Consider the following 15,458-nt stretch of genomic DNA (forward strand, 5'->3'; position numbering starts at 1 on the left):
AGAGTCCATGGAATCAGGGCTGGAGTCTGATCTCAGGGACCCCCCGTGTAAACCCAGAGTGACTCCACGTCAGCCAGCAGTGTGTACTTTCGAAGTATGCTAGCCTAAAGTGAAGTAAGTCCAGCAGCTTCACTAGATTTACCCTTGTAAACCCAGAGTAAGAGAGGTCGACTCAGTTCAATCACTCCAGGTTCCCACCGGCGTAACAGAGTAATAAACGGATGGATTTAGTTCAGTGGATTTATTGGGATGTAATTGAGGAATAACTGCAGAAAGGCCAACAGGATTACTCCAGGTTTACACTGGGGTGTAATTGAGGAGCCAGTCAAGGGACCACACCGGATTTATGTTGGTGTGACTGCAAAGTAACTCTGCTGACTGCCCCAGTGTTCTACTGGTGCAAATCTGGAGTAACTCCAATTAGCCCAGAAAGTCTGAAACTCTTAACTCGGGTGCTCCAACCGCTGTGGAGCACCAACGGGACGAATGAACCAGCAATTCTCAAAGGAAACCAAATGAATTGCCATTGAATGCTTCCTATTTAAGGTTACATCTCACCAGGGAAATGGCCGGACCATGCACCCAGGGGCTGCTGAGAACAAAGAACCAGCAACAAGCTAGAGGTTCAGCTGGTGTGAACCACCCCAGCTAGCGAATAAGTCAGGATGTCACCGACTTACGGCCAAAATTGCCTTTGTTCTAGGTTGCGGGTTCGAATCCCAGGGCTGTTGGGTTGGATAAAACAAGGTGGTGGGATGTTGGCGGGTTCTGTGGAAGGGTTCCTGAAGCCATCATCACTGATCCTGCTGTTAACTGGCCCCCTGTCATTGGCGGATAAGCCAAGACTACTCGGGCCTCAGGAACTGAGTAGAGAAGAATCCGTCCCGGTGTAGGACTCAGGCACATCAGCAGAGGGCGATGTGGGGCAACTTGGCCATGGCACCAAGGTGGCTCTGATCAGGCCCCAGGGTCGGGGGACTGGCTGGCCCAGGGCGATGGGGCAAGGGACATGGAGCCTCTCCCCTCTAACGGTGTCAGAGATCCAGGTCCCACATGGAGAGGGGCTCGCTGGACTGGGTGCTCAGGAAAGGAACTAACTCCTCCGCGAAGGAGTCCTGGAAGGTGTGCAGATGGGTCAAGCTGGAGCTGTTGTAGAAGGACAACTGGCCTCCTTCGAAGTCCAGATACACCCCCACCTTCTCCAGCCTCCCGCAGACGGACAGGGTGAGGCGGGGGTCCGTCAGGGCCCGGTACTGCCCCCCTCGCCGCTCGATGGCCCACACCCCTTCCCTGGCCCGGAAGCTGAGACGTCTCTTGCGTTTCACGGACCTCCGGGCAGCACCCACCACCCAGTCAGGATTGTCGCCCACCCGCACCTCCCAGTAGAGCCGGCCGCCCGCACAGCCCTCCCGCCCCACCACACAGGGGCTGGCCGTGAAGCGCTGGGGCTTACGGCGCCAGAACCGCCGGCCCGGGCTGAACTTGACGCCGGTGGCTTCCTCAATGAGGACCAGGCTGGGGTGGGCCGAGTGGCAGTCCAGGGTGATGCAGGCTGGCACTGCGGGAGGAGAGAGGGAGAGGAAGGGGTTAATGGCTGGGTTGTGTCTCATATGCCCCGTATTGGCAGCAGGGGAGGGGGATTCCCCATCAATTAAAGAGATATTCTCCCCCAAGTCAGTGCTGGCCCCATGGGAGCACTAGGGGGCGTTGTGTTGTAGGGCGCATGGTAGGGGGTTCGGTAGGGGGCACTCTCCCCTCACAGTCAATGCTGACCCCAATACCCCAAAGCAGTACTAGGGGGGTGCTGTGCTGCAGGGAGCAGAGTCGGGGATGCTTTTTCCAACACGGGGGGCATGCAAAGCAATATCATGGGAACGGCACCACCCCCCCATCTTCCTCTTTCTTTGCCTCTTCCTCCTCAGCCTCCAGCGCCCCCTGCTGATCTCCCGCCCCGCTCCCCACAGCACAGAGGCCGAGTACGGTCACTTCACCTGGGTGGACTATCCCCAGTAGCTCCTTCCAGGCGTAGAACTGCAGAGGTCCCTTAAACTCCCCAAGGTTCAGGTCCACAGGCACCACTCCATCGTCTTCCTCTTCCTTAACCTCTTCTTCCTCGGCCCTCTCCTCTTCTTCCTCCTCTTCCACCTCAGGTTCCTCATCTTCCTCGTCCTCTTCCCCTTCCTCCTCTTTCTCACATTCATCGGTGTCGTCGTCACTGGTTCTCAATTCCTCTTCTGCCTCCACCTGGTCTGTCTTCTCCACCTCCTTCCCCTGGACTCCCTGCCCCGCACGGACTCTGTGGAGAAGCTTGTGGGTTGGCGTGAGTGGCCCTAGTGTGGTTGTCGAGGATAAGGGCCTACCACCAACAACCAATGGGGTCATGAAGGCAACAGCCCTACCCACCACCATCAGCCAATGGGGTCATGAAGGCAACAGCTGACCCACCACCACCAGCCAATGGGGTCTCAAGGATAACGGCCTACCTACTGCTGCCAGCCAATGGGGTCACAAGGATAATTGCCTACCTACCACTATCAACCAATGGTGTCATGAGGATACTGGCCTGTGTACCGCTGCCAGCTAGCGGTGTTACTGCTTTAGCTCAAGTGTAATGTCTGGCGTGTGTGTGGTCAGCTGGCCTGCAGAAGGAGACAAAAGCCTACTAAAGCTACTAGTTAATGGTGCTACTCCCGTATGTCAAGCGGTAGAGCTCAGAGCTCGCTGTGTGCTCATGAGAGGATAATAACCTACTATTGCTACCAGGTAAGGGTGGTACTCCTGGAGCTCAAGTGATGGAGTTTAGCATGCGCTGGTTCATGTGAGAGAAAAGCTTATCACTGCTTGATGGACTCACTCCTGTCACTCACACTGTAGCGGCCCCTGCTCCTAGGTCTAGTGGACCCTGGATTGAACCCTGCAGGTGACCAATGAACTCAAACTTTCGTATGGAAATTTTGGGCGTGGGGACAAACCCAAAGATACTCACCTCTCCATTAGCTCCTTGGCATCCTGGATGAGAGGAGAAAAGGGATGGGAATGAGTCAATCCCCAGAGGAGCTACCTCCGCCTCCCCCCACCTCTGTCCATGGGCAAAACTCTGCTCCTCAGCCCCATAACTGCTGCCTCACCCCAGTCAATAGGATGATTATTTCCTCTCTGGACCAAGTTTTGGTCCCCATCCCCATCTCTGTTCCCTTGCGGTCCTATCAACCCCTAATTGACCCATCTCTGCTGGCACCCAAACCCCAGCTCTTCTCCCCTGCCCCCTCCAAAGCCCTAACCTGTCCCCCATGCTAGCTCTGTCCCCCTCCAGCCTTCCCTGCCCCCTCCCAACCCTCCCCCCACCAAGGTCTGGCCCTTCCCTTCACCTTGAGGAAGCCGATGTTGTCCTTGCGCTCCAGCCCCCCGCGTACCCTGGAGAGGGTCTCGGTCCAGGACGTCACTTTCCCATTCAGCTCCTGGAGCTTCTCTTCCATCTGGGCCAGGTTCTTCTTCCGCTGCCGCTCCAGCGCCTCCTTCAGGCCCAGCTCCCGCAGACTCAGCAGCCGGCGCATCTTCTCGAACTCTCCCGAGATGTGGTCCATCAGGGACTCGGAGCAGCTCTAGGCGAGGCGGTGGGGCGGGGGGGAGGATGGAGACCTGAGTGGGCGTCTGAGCCGTCAGCACCAGACCCACTTCTACACCAAGGCTTATTCCAGAGCTGAGGATAGAACCCAGGATTCCTGGCTCCCAGCCCCCCTCCCTGCTCTGACCACTAGACCCCACTCCCCTCCCAGAGCTGGGGATACAACCCCGCAGTCTCTCCCTCCCTGGATGAAGCCCATGTGCCCATCTAGCCCGGTATCCCGCCTCCTACCTCCAGCTCTGTTATGTTCTCCTGCTGGCGGCACCGGCTCCGCGTCAGCCTCTTGAGACCTTCCTCCAGGGGCTGCAGAGACGCCTTGAGCTGTTCCTGGGCAGCAGAGATCCGGGGTCACCAGTTGGAGCCACCCCATCGAGATTCCTCACCCGGCAGTGGGATTTCAGTCCCAGCTCCCTCCTGGGAATTTCAGCCCTGCCCAGCCCTTCCCATTGGCTGCCCTTCCCCAAATCCCTGCCTCCCAGGGATGGGCAGCCAATCAGAGCTGCTGCAGGTGACAGGCAGGTGACAGGCAGAGTGTACTACCTTCCCCCGCCCCACTCCCCCAACAGCTAAGAGTTTTCAGGTAGGGGAGGAGGGAGCAGAAAGAGCCTGACAGTTCCAGGAATGGGTCAGTCCACTCCCCCCACCCCACTGGGAGCAATGGGTCAGACTGCTCTCACTCCCCTCACAATGGGTCAGTCCACTTCCAACCATGAGCAATAGGTCAGTCCTCTCTCCCCTCTTTCCCTCCTGTGATAATGGGTCAGTCCACTCCCCCTTCCTCTCCTGTGAGCAATGGAGTGCTCTGCTCTGTCTCTCTCTCTCTCTCTCTCCTAGCTTGGGTCACTCCATTCCCCTCTACTCTACTCCCCTCCTGTGAACAATGGGCCAGTCCACTCCCCCCACCCCCCCTGTGAACAAGGGGTCAGTCAGTCCACTCCCCTCTTAGCAGTGGATCAGTCCACTCCTCCCCCTCCTGGAAGCAATGGTTCAGACTGCTCCCACCTCCAACCAGCCCCCCCATCCCCATGAGCGGTGAATCTATCCACCTCTCCCATCATCAACAATGGGCCAGTCCACTCCCCGACTCAGAGCAATGGGCCTTTCCCCCCCCCCCTTGATGAGCCACTCCCTGCGCCCCTTATGAACAATGGGTCAGTCCACACACACCCCCCGAACACAAGGCCTGGGAGGGGTGAGGAGCCCCTGCAGTTGCGGGACAGGGAGGGACAAAGTGCAGGGTGGGGGCAGGACCGACAGGTGGCTGGTGGTGATCAGCATTGATGTGGGTCTCGACTTGTCTCTGAGGAGCCCAGAAAGCTCTGATGTGGGGATGGGGGCACTGGGTTCACATGGGGCTTGAAGTGGCAGAATTAAAGGCTGGGTTGGGAAGCAGCCAGAGGAAGGCTGGGGTGGGTATAATTGAACCTACTAGACCCTGCCTAGAGAACCCAGGAGTCCTGGTTCCACCCCTATGCTCTGCCAACCTCTAGACCCCACTCACCTCCCAGAGAACCCAGGCGTCCTGCCTCTTATCTCCCCCTGCACACTCTAATCCCTAGATCCCACTCCCCGCCCAGAGAACCCAGGTGTCCTGGCTCCCGCCTCCACACTCCCCTCCCAGAGAACCCAGGTGTCCTGGTTCCCATCTCCCACTGCATGTTCTAACCCCTAGACCCCACTCCCCTCTCAGAGACCCCAGGTGTCCTGGCCCTTACCTGATATTTCTGGACGGCGTTTTTGACAGGCAGGAAGTCATGGCCGCGGTGCTGGGGCAGGTCCCGGCAGATCACACACACGGGCCCCTCGTCCTGGCTGCAGAAGAGTTTGAGGGGCTCCTCGTGCTCCGCGCAGAAATACCAACTCCCTCCTCCGCCCGGCTGGGCCCCCTCGTCCAGTCGCAGCAGCCGGGCTTTCTCCGCCAGGCTGCACAAGGCCCGGTTGAGGGCCACCCGGCGCAGGGCGAAGGGGCGCCGGCACTCAGGGCACAGCCCCCGGCGCTGCCCCTTGGGGACGCAGGGCTCCAGGCAGGTGGCGCAGAAGCTGTGCCCGCACTCCAGCATGCGGGGGTCCCGGAACAGGGACAGGCAGATGGGACACAGCAGGTCCTCCGTGAAACTGGAGACTTCTCTGACTGATGCCATCAGGCTGGGGACGTCCTTTCTCCTAGGGGCCTGAACGCTGCTGGGCCGGGACGTCCCTTCTCCCGGGGGCCGGGTCGCTGCTGGGCCGGGACGTCCCTTCTCCCGGGGGCCGGGTCGCTGCTGGGCCGGGACGTCCCTTCTCCCGGGGGCCGGGATGCTGCTGGGCCGGGACGTCCCTTCTCCCGGGGGCCGGGATGCTGCTGGGCCGGGACGTCCCTTCTCCCGGGGGCCGGGATGCTGCTGGGCCGGGATGTCCCTTCTCCTGGGGGCCGGGTCGCTGCTGGGCCGGGACGGGACGTCCCTTCTCCCGGGGGCCGGGTCACTGCTGGGCCGGGGCGTCCCTTCTCCCGGGGGCCGGGTCACTGCTGGGCCGGGACGTCCCTTCTCCCGGGGGCCGGGTCACTGCTGGGCCGGGACGGGACGTCCCTTCTCCCGGGGGCCAGGTCGCTGCTGGGCCGGGACGTCCCTTCTCCCGGGGGCCGGGTCGCTGCTGGGCCGGGACGTCCCTTCTCCCGGGGGCCGGGNCACACGGGCCCCTCGTCCTGGCTGCAGAAGAGTTTGAGGGGCTCCTCGTGCTCCGCGCAGAAATACCAACTCCCTCCTCCGCCCGGCTGGGCCCCCTCGTCCAGTCGCAGCAGCCGGGCTTTCTCCGCCAGGCTGCACAAGGCCCGGTTGAGGGCCACCCGGCGCAGGGCGAAGGGGCGCCGGCACTCAGGGCACAGCCCCCGGCGCTGCCCCTTGGGGACGCAGGGCTCCAGGCAGGTGGCGCAGAAGCTGTGCCCGCACTCCAGCATGCGGGGGTCCCGGAACAGGGACAGGCAGATGGGACACAGCAGGTCCTCCGTGAAACTGGAGACTTCTCTGACTGATGCCATCAGGCTGGGGACGTCCTTTCTCCTAGGGGCCTGAACGCTGCTGGGCCGGGACGTCCCTTCTCCCGGGGGCCGGGTCGCTGCTGGGCCGGGACGTCCCTTCTCCCGGGGGCCAGGCTGCCCTGTCTCTGCCCCCAAGCCCAGAGGCACTGGAGCCGGCTGCAGTGCAATGAGACCGGGCTGCAGCTGCAGCAGGATCCGCCTCCTCTGCTGACTCAGCGATTCCTCCTGTGGCTGCGAGGTGCCTGCATCCTGCCCCCCCCCAGCCCTGACTCAGCACCAGTCTGCTGTCTCCCCCTCCCCCAGTAACCCTCGCCTCTCCGGGCTGCTGGACATGACTGTGCACCTCTGTGATTGGCTCTGGCCGCTGCCCTGGCTGTGCAGGCAATGTGGGGGGTCATGGTGAAGTAATTTTTGGGGGACAGTCTGAACAAACAACTCCACCCCCCACCCTTCCTGAAACTGCCCCACANTTTGGGGGACAGTCTGAACAAACAACTCCACCCCCCACCCTTCCTGAGACTGCCCCACAAGGGGGGGGGGGGGGAGCCAGGACTCCTGGGTTCTCTTCCCAGCTCTGGGAGGTAAGTGGGGGCCAGTGGGTTAGAGCAGGGAGGAGAGGGCTAGGAGCCAGGACTCCTGGGTTCTTTTCCCAACTCTGGGAAGAGAGTGGGGGCTAGTGGTTAGAGCAGGGGGGGCTGGGAGCCAGGACTCCTGGGTTCTGTTCTGAGCTCTGGTTTATTTGATTCATACACTTTGAAAATGTCCTCGTAACCAGGTCAATATCGTCCAGAGACTCGATAGAATCAGCTACTCGTGCAACACCCAGTGAAATGCCGGTGTCCTGCCTGCTGGGCAATCCGGGTACATTTCCATGGCTTGTCCCTCACACTGGCAGGCTAGAGAGGCTGGATCCTGGTGGCTTTACCTCCACCAAATCAACTCCTCCAAATATATGGCAGCTCCGAATCGCCGAGGGCTGGGATCGGCCGCACAGATGCACCCCAGGTGGTCGTCAGTTCCACGTGATAGGTGTGACCTCAGCCCCATCATGGACAGTGGCTAGAAAAGAAAAATAGTTGGATATTGATACCTTGCAGAGATGCAGCCAGCTCTGGGGTGGGGCAGCTGGGTAACAGATGCACAGCGACACCACATGGGGATGGCTCGCCCAGCGCTGAGATGCAGCCACCTCTGGGGTGAGTCTTGGCTCCCCCCCCCAGTGTCTGCTAAAGATAGGACGGTGACACTGCACCCCACATTCATCACAGTGGCATGATTATGACATAATAATGATGCATTTTGTACAAGATGTGTCATGTGAGGTGGCTATGAAAAGTTATGATTTGATGAATATGATTATCCTATTTTTAAGCCTGTATCATTTGTGTATCTGAATATTGACTGTGTAGCTGTATTTCAAATGGGCTTACTCTGGGTCACACCCACAACTAGCCTTCCAGGTACAACAATGTAGACGCTAGACAGTGCTGATGGCTTGTCAACAAAGACAATGGACCATGGAAGCGCTTAGCCTTCCTGCAAACGTTTCAGCCAGCCTATGAGTAATGGCTGCCAAGCCCCAGCAAGGACATGTGACCAGACCCCATGACACTAAATTCCAGTTTGGTGCCTGTATTTTGCCAGAAACTGGGCTGGGAACTTAGCTTGAAACAAAGGGGTTCCCGCCGTGTGGAGAGACTATATGAGGTGAGGAGTGACATCACGACTGGTCTTCACTCCCCCACAACTCAACACGGGAAAGAAACTCTGGAAGACAAAGGACTTGGAATGGGGGAGGGGAACCGAGGCTGCCAGGCAGATGTGTGCCTTGTGCCTTAAGAATCTGCAAGCCTGCTCGTACCGTCAGTCAGGGTGAGATATGGCGAATTCAAATCCTATCGATCTAGTATAATACGTTTAGCTTGCGTTTTTCTTTATTTGCCAGGTAATCTGCTTTGATCTGTTCGCTGTCACTTATAATCCCTTAAAATCTCTCCTTCTGTAGTTAATGCACTTGTTTAAAGGTTTTATCTTAACCAGTGTGTCTTTATGTGAAGTGCCTGGGAAAATCTCAGGTTGGTGGACACAGGCTTGTTGTGCATATCTTTCCGACATCGAGGGGAAAGCAACCATATTAATGAGCTTGCATTGTACAGATCCCCGTGCAGTGCAAGACGGTATCATTCTGGGTTCATACACCAGCAAGGGTGCAGGGCTGGGGAGCTGGGAAATTGGCTCTTGTCTCCTGTATGTCCTTGAGGGGCTCAGGTAAAGCACTCAGGTAGCTTAGTGGGGTGCGTGGCGCCACCCGCTGTCGTGCTGGGTGATAACAGGGCCCGGAGAGGCTGACTGAGCCACCAGCGGAGCCGCATGAGAAGGGCCAGCCCAGTTAAGTGGTTAGGGTCACAGCCGTTCCCACGGCTCCCAGACTGCAGCCCGGGGGTGACAACCCGTCACAAGGACAAGGGTGAGAAACCAGCCTGACCTGCTTGGATGGTCCCCAGCATTTCTTGCCAGGCCTCAAAGTCCAGCGAGTCTTTGAATTCCTCGAGACCCAGGTCCACAGCAACGATATCCCCATTGTCATCTTCATCTCCCTCCTCCTCCTCGCTGTTATCCTCATCTTCATCTCCCTCCTCCTCCTCGCTATTAGCCACATCCTCATCTTCATCTCCCTCCTCCTCCTCGCCATTAGCCACATCTTCATCTTCATCAATCCAATCATCATCATCGCCGCTGGACCCTTCGTCACTTGCACCGTCCTCTTCCTCCTCCCCACCGCGGCTCGACTGATCCTCCCGGACTCTACAGAGGGAGAAATATACTAAACCAGCCACCTCTGTGTGTGTGTACACACACCTCTCCCTCGGTGTACGTACGGATCTCTTTGTGTGTGCGCGTGCATATGGATCTCTGTGTGTGCGGGCATATGTGTGTGTGACTCCATGTGTGTGTGTGTGTGTGTGTGTGTGTGTACAGATCTCTGTGTGTGAGGTCAGATGTGTGTGACTCCATGTGCAATTGTGTGTGTACAGATCTCTGTGTGTGAGGTCAGATGTGTGTGTGACTCCATGTGCGATTGTGTGTGTGTGTCACTAACACAAAGAGAGGAACACGCAGACCGAGTAGACCTAAAAAGAAGTGTGCATGTGGGGGGAGGAGACACACACTCACCTTCTCATCAGCTCCTTGATGCCCTAGATGCGCGAGAAAGTGACAGAATTAGCCCCTGGAACTACCCACCACAGTAACAAGCCGTGCCCCCTTGTGGGTGAGATACCAGCCCTATGGGGCAGTCCTTTCCCACCCCCCCTGCTCAGCCCCAATTCCCACCCCTGCCTCATCCAACCCCACCTGTCCCCAGCTGCTTTCCCTCCATACCCGTTCTGCTGCCTGTTCCTCGCATCATACACCTGCCCATCTCCCCTAACCTGCTTCTGCCTTGACAGCCTGTTCCCCTCCCAGATACTCCAGGAGTCCTGGCTCCCAGCGCCCGCCGCTCTAACCCACTAGACTCCACTGCTGTCCTGGAGCCGGGGATAGAACCCAGGAGTCCTGGCTCCCAGCGCCCCCCGCTCTAACCCACTAGACCCCACTGCCATCCTGGAGCCAGGGATAGAACTCAGGAGTCCTGGCTCCCAGCCCCATCCCATAGCTCCGTCATGCAGCACCTCCCCGTCTTGTTCCCATCTCCTGGCAGATGAAATCCCGCCTCACCCTGAGGAAGGCTATGTGATCTGAGGTGTCCAGCCCCGCCCGGGCCCTGGACAGGGTCTCGTTACGAAAGGTCACTTCTTCATCCAGCTCCCTCAGCCTCTCCTCCATCTCCACCCGGTTCTCCTCCTTCAGCCTCTCCACGGTCTCTTTCATGCCCTTCTCCTTCTCCTGCAGGATCTGATGGAGAACTCCAAACTCCTTGGCGATATACCCCAAGAGGTCTTGGGCGCAGCTCTGCAGAGGGCGGAGAAACCAGCGGCAGGTTCAAAACACATCACCCACCACGGAGCGTGTGCGGGAAGCAGGACGATCGGTGCCTCAGTTTCCCCAACTGTACAGTGGAGAGAACAGCACTTCCTGACCTCATGGGGGGCTGGGAGGGTGAGCACAGGAAAATGGAGCGAGATGGGAATTTTTTTGACAAAATGTTTTTTATAGAAAAATTTGGAACAATCGAAACTGTGTGTGAAACAGGGTTTGGACACGACAAGTCTCCTAAACCAGGAAAAGTTTGGCAGGGAAGGTGAGCTAAAGGGCCAGGGCCTGTTAACTTAGGGAAAGTCACAGACTCCTAACAATAATAATACCTAGCACTTTTCATCCTCAGATCTAGCCACCCTGGACAAGTTTTCCTGGCTCTGTCAACCTCTGTGTCTGCTCCATAATCCTGAGTCTTGGCTACTGGCCCTTTGTTAACGAGCGCTGGTCAAAAAACCAGACCGGTGGGAAAGGCTGATTTTTCAAAAGGGGGGTTTCCGAAGGAAGTCAGTGTCATAATCCCTGTCTGATGGGTAGGGAAACTGAGGCACAGATTGGGGCAATGACTGGCCCAAGGTCATCCAGTGGCCGAGACAGGAATAGAACCCAGGTGTCCTGAATTCCTTGCCAGTGCTTGAACCACTAAGGTACGTGGCGTCGCTCTCCTAGGCCTACGTGCATGGTCCAGCCACTAGGAGGGGACAGCGAGCCCACACCGTAAACGTGGGTTAAGCCCTGACCCCATCTCAACCATACAAGGGGGCTCTTAGCAATACCTCCAGCTCTGCTATGTTCTCCTGCTGGTGGCGCTGGTCCTCAGTGGCTGAATTCAGATTGTCCTTCAGGGGTACGAGAGATGCCTTCAGCTTGTCCTGTGCAGCAAAGAAACCCACCCGTCAGCGAGGAGTTTTTACCCATTCCTCACAGGTCAGGTTTTCTCAACCTTTGATCATTTTTGTTGCTCCCCTGTGAGTTCTCTCTCATTTGTCCACATCTTTCCGGAAGTGCAGCGCCCAGAACTGCTGTCGTTCCTGGTTTTGCAGTCGTGCATTTGATTTTTTTCCTTCCTCAGTGTAGTACATTGCACGTGTCTTTACTGAATTGCATCTTGATTTCAGACCCATTCTCCAGTGACACAGCAAGGAGTTCCCCCCCCCCCAATGAACTGGCCACCCAGGGGATGTAATGAGACAGGAGCAGTGCAGGGGACAGAGTCTGGGAGTGTCCCCCAGCCTAGTTTGACCTACTTAGACCCCAAATTCCCCTCCCAGAACTGGGGATAGAACCCAGAAGTCCTGACTTCCAGCTTCTATCTTCTAACACAGTAGATCCCACTCCCAGAGAACATAGGAGCCCTGGCTCCCAGCCCCCCTGTTCTAACCACTAGACCCCACTCCCCTCCCAGAGAACCCAGGCGTCCTGGATCTCAGCCTCCCCGCTCTAACCACTACACCCCACTCCCCTCCCAGGGAACCCAGGCGTCCTGGCCCTCACCTGATATTTCTGGACGGCGTTTTTGAGGGGCAGGAAGTCGTGGCCGCGGTGCTGGGGCAGGTCCCGGCAGATCACGCAGAGGGGCCCCTTGTCCTGGCTGCAGAAGAGTTTGAGGGGCTCCTCGTGCTCCGGGCAGATGGACCAGCCAGACCCGCCCCCGCCCCCGCCCGGCGGGGCCCCCTCGTCCAGTCGCAGCAGCCGGGCTTTCTCCGCCAGGCTGCACAGGGCCCAGTTGGTGGCCGCGCTGCGCAGGGCGAAGGGGCGCCGGCACTCGGGGCACAGCCCCCGGCGCTGCCCCGTGGGGACGCAGGGCTCCAGGCAGGCGGCGCAGAAGCTGTGCCCGCACTCCAGCATGCGGGGGTCCCGGAACAGGGACAGGCAGATGGGGCACAGCAGGTCCTCGGCCAGGCTGGACACGTCCAGGGCAGACGCCATCGCCGCCCCGAACTGTCCCCGGGCCGGCCGGAGTCACAGGCCCCGGGGGTTTTGCTTTCGGTTCCCGCACACCCCGCCCGAGGAAAGGGGAACCCGGCAGCTGTCACCGCCCAACACACTTCCGCGAGCTGGCCAAAGTTCAGCTTCTTTGCACGAGTCATACGCAATGCCCGGAGCTGGAGAGAGAACCCAGGAGTCCTGCCCCCGCCCCCCCAGCTCTAACTCACTAGCCCCCACTCCCTCCCCTCGCAGGGCTGGGGAGAGAACCCAGGAGTCCTGCCCCCGCCCCCCCAGCTCTAACTCACTAGCCCCCACTCCCTCCCCTCGCAGGGCTGGGGAGACAACCCAGGAATCCTGGTGTCACGGGGTGTGGGGGGACACAAGGCCCTGCACCCCCGGCTTCCTGCGATTCACCCTAACGCTCAGCCAGCCAGTAAAGCAGAAGGTTTATTTAGACGACAGGCACACAGTCCAAGGCAGGTCTTGCAGGCACAGACAACAGGACCCCCGCAATTAGGTCCATCTGGGGGCCCCAGGGACACCACAGCCCCACTGGGGGGTCAGAGCCCCGTCTGGGCTCCCCTCCATTCCACCAGCCAGCTCCTGAAACTCGCACTCTCCCAGGCGTCTCCTCCCCCCAGCCTTTGTCCAGTTTCCCGGGCAAAGGTGTCACCTGGCCTCCAAACTTCCTGGGTTCTCATGTTACATGCTCAGGTATCCACCCTCAAGGCCAATCTCCCATCCCCCAATGCAGACCGTCCTAGCCAACCCCCCCTGCAACCTTCCCAGCCAACACTCCCCGCTCAGCATTCAAAGACCACATTAAGAACAGTCCAGGTTCGTCACACCTGGCTCTCAGCCCCCCTGCTCTAACCACTGGACCCCACTCCCCTCCCAGAGCTGGGGAGAGAACCCAGGAGTCCTGCCCCCAGCTCTAACCCACCAGCCCCCACTCCCCTGCCAGGGCTGGGGAAAGAACCCCGGAGGCCTGACCCCCCCCCCCCCCCCCCCGCCCATTCTAACCACTGGCCCCCACTCCCCTCCCACACCAGGGGAGAGAAACCAGGAGACCTGGTTCCCAGCCCCCCTTGCTCTAACCACTAGACCCCACTCCCTTCCCAGAGCTGGGGAAAGAACCCAGGAGTCCTAGCTCCCAGCCCTCCCTGCTCTAACCATTAGACCCCACTCCCCTCCCAGGGCTGGGGAGAGAAACCAGGAGTCCTGGCTCACCTGCTCTACCCCCATCCAACCTCTCCCTAAACCAATGTGTACAGGGGTGTGTGTGGGCGGGGGGGGGGGGGAGGGATCAAAACTTCCACTCCCCAGCAGCTTTCTACACCCCTTGCAATTAATCCCCCTCCCCCTAATCCAGGGGTTCTCAAACTGGGGATCGGGACCCCTCAAGGGGTCATGAGCTTATTACATGGGGGGTCACGAGCTGTCAGCCTCCACCCCAAACCCCCCTTTGCCTCCAGCATTTATAATGGTGTTAAATATATAAAAAAGTGTTTTTAATTGATAAGGGGGGGTCGCACACAGAGACTTGCTGTGTGAAAGGGGTCACCCGTACCAAAGTTTGAGAACCACTGGTCTAATCCAGGGGTCTCAAACTCAAATGACCACGAGGGCCACATGAGGACTAGTACATTGGCCCGAGGGCCGCATTACTGACACCTCCCACCACCATGCTTGGCCCCGCCCCCACTCCACACCTTCCATGAGGCCCTGCCCCCATTCCAACCCCTTCCCTGAAATCCCCACCCCAACTCTGCCCCATTCCTGCCCCCAGGGAGGGCAGGAGGAGTGTGGGGCTCAGGGCAGGGAGTTGGGGTGTGGGGTACAACGGGGGGTTGGGCAGCAGGAGGGGCTCTGGCTGCAGGAGGGGCTCAGGGGGCGGGCTCCGGCCCGACATGCACTGGGGCAGGGCAGGCCGCCTGCCTGCCTGTCCCCGCACTGCTCCGGGAAGTGGCCGGAACCTGGGGGAGGAGGGAGACAGGGGTCTGTGTATTGCTGTTGCTTCAGGCACCACCCCCAGCAGCTCCCATTGGCCGGGAACAGGAAACTGCGGCCAATGGGAGCTGCTGGGGGCGCTGCCTGAAGCAAGAGCAACACACACAGCCCTGTGCCCCCCCCTTCCCCACGTTCCGGCCGCTTCCCGGAGCGGCGCAGGGGCAGGGCAGGCAGGGAGCTGTGTGTCGGGCTGGAGCCGTTCTAGGTAAACACTGCGGGGGGGGGGGACCGCGAGGAGCTCGCAGGCTGCAGAAAACAACCCCCCGGGCCGCGTGTTTGAGACCCCTGGTCTAATCCCTCCCGGAGCAGAGCCTGCAATTAGGGCTTTCCACCAGCAGGGTGCAGTCGTGCTCTCAGGTGCTATGTAACCCCCACCCCTCGCACAATCTGTCTCCTTCGGCTCAGTTTCCAGGGTCCCTCCTAACCCGCTGGGACTTGCTTTCCTGTGTTTGTTTCCCCCCTCCCCTCTTTTCAGTCTCTCTTCTCCACCCCACCCCCATCTCCCCAGTTCCTGGCCTGCTCCCCAGCTCTGACCCAGGTCTCCCCACCCTGCAGCAACTCTCATTTGTTCCTTTTCTTTCCTTCTGTCAGGGCCGGCCTTAGGGAAAATGCCATCCTGGGTGAACTTGTTTTTGGCACCCTAGCCCGTGTGTGCATTGCCCTGGCCCCTGTGGGTGTCCCTCATTGCCCCTGGCTCCCCACCTTCCCTTTGCCCCCTAAGCCCTGCACTCCTAATCCCCGCACTTCCCCCTTCACCCTGGCACCGTGTCCCTAGCGCCTAAATATGTCTAGCTTCAAATTGCAGCCATTGAATCTCATTCTACCTTTGTCTACTAGATTAAACATCCTCCTGCACTCAATTTTCACCCCATGTGGACCATGATCAAATCACCTCTTAACCTT

General features: G+C 59.1%; 1 protein-coding gene across 1 annotated transcript; it reads right to left on the minus strand.

Annotated features, from left to right (window-relative positions):
• Positions 1–225: 225 nt before the first annotated feature.
• On the minus strand, positions 226–12,735 carry LOC117870379. Its single transcript, XM_034757514.1, has 12 exons — positions 12,111–12,735; positions 11,393–11,488; positions 10,359–10,592; positions 9,816–9,838; positions 9,127–9,446; positions 6,269–6,766; positions 5,341–6,167; positions 3,857–3,952; positions 3,369–3,602; positions 2,987–3,009; positions 1,992–2,296; positions 226–1,558 (listed from the first exon to the last, which is right to left on the minus strand). The coding sequence occupies exons 1-12, from the start codon at positions 12,543–12,545 to the stop codon at positions 1,035–1,037; spliced, it is 3,615 nt and encodes a 1,204-aa protein (XP_034613405.1). The 5' UTR covers positions 12,546–12,735; the 3' UTR covers positions 226–1,034.
• Between the last annotated feature and the right edge of the window lie 2,723 nt (positions 12,736–15,458).

This window comes from Trachemys scripta, unplaced genomic scaffold (assembly GCF_013100865.1).
Source record: "Trachemys scripta elegans isolate TJP31775 unplaced genomic scaffold, CAS_Tse_1.0 scaffold_28, whole genome shotgun sequence".
NCBI lineage: Eukaryota > Metazoa > Chordata > Testudines > Emydidae > Trachemys > Trachemys scripta.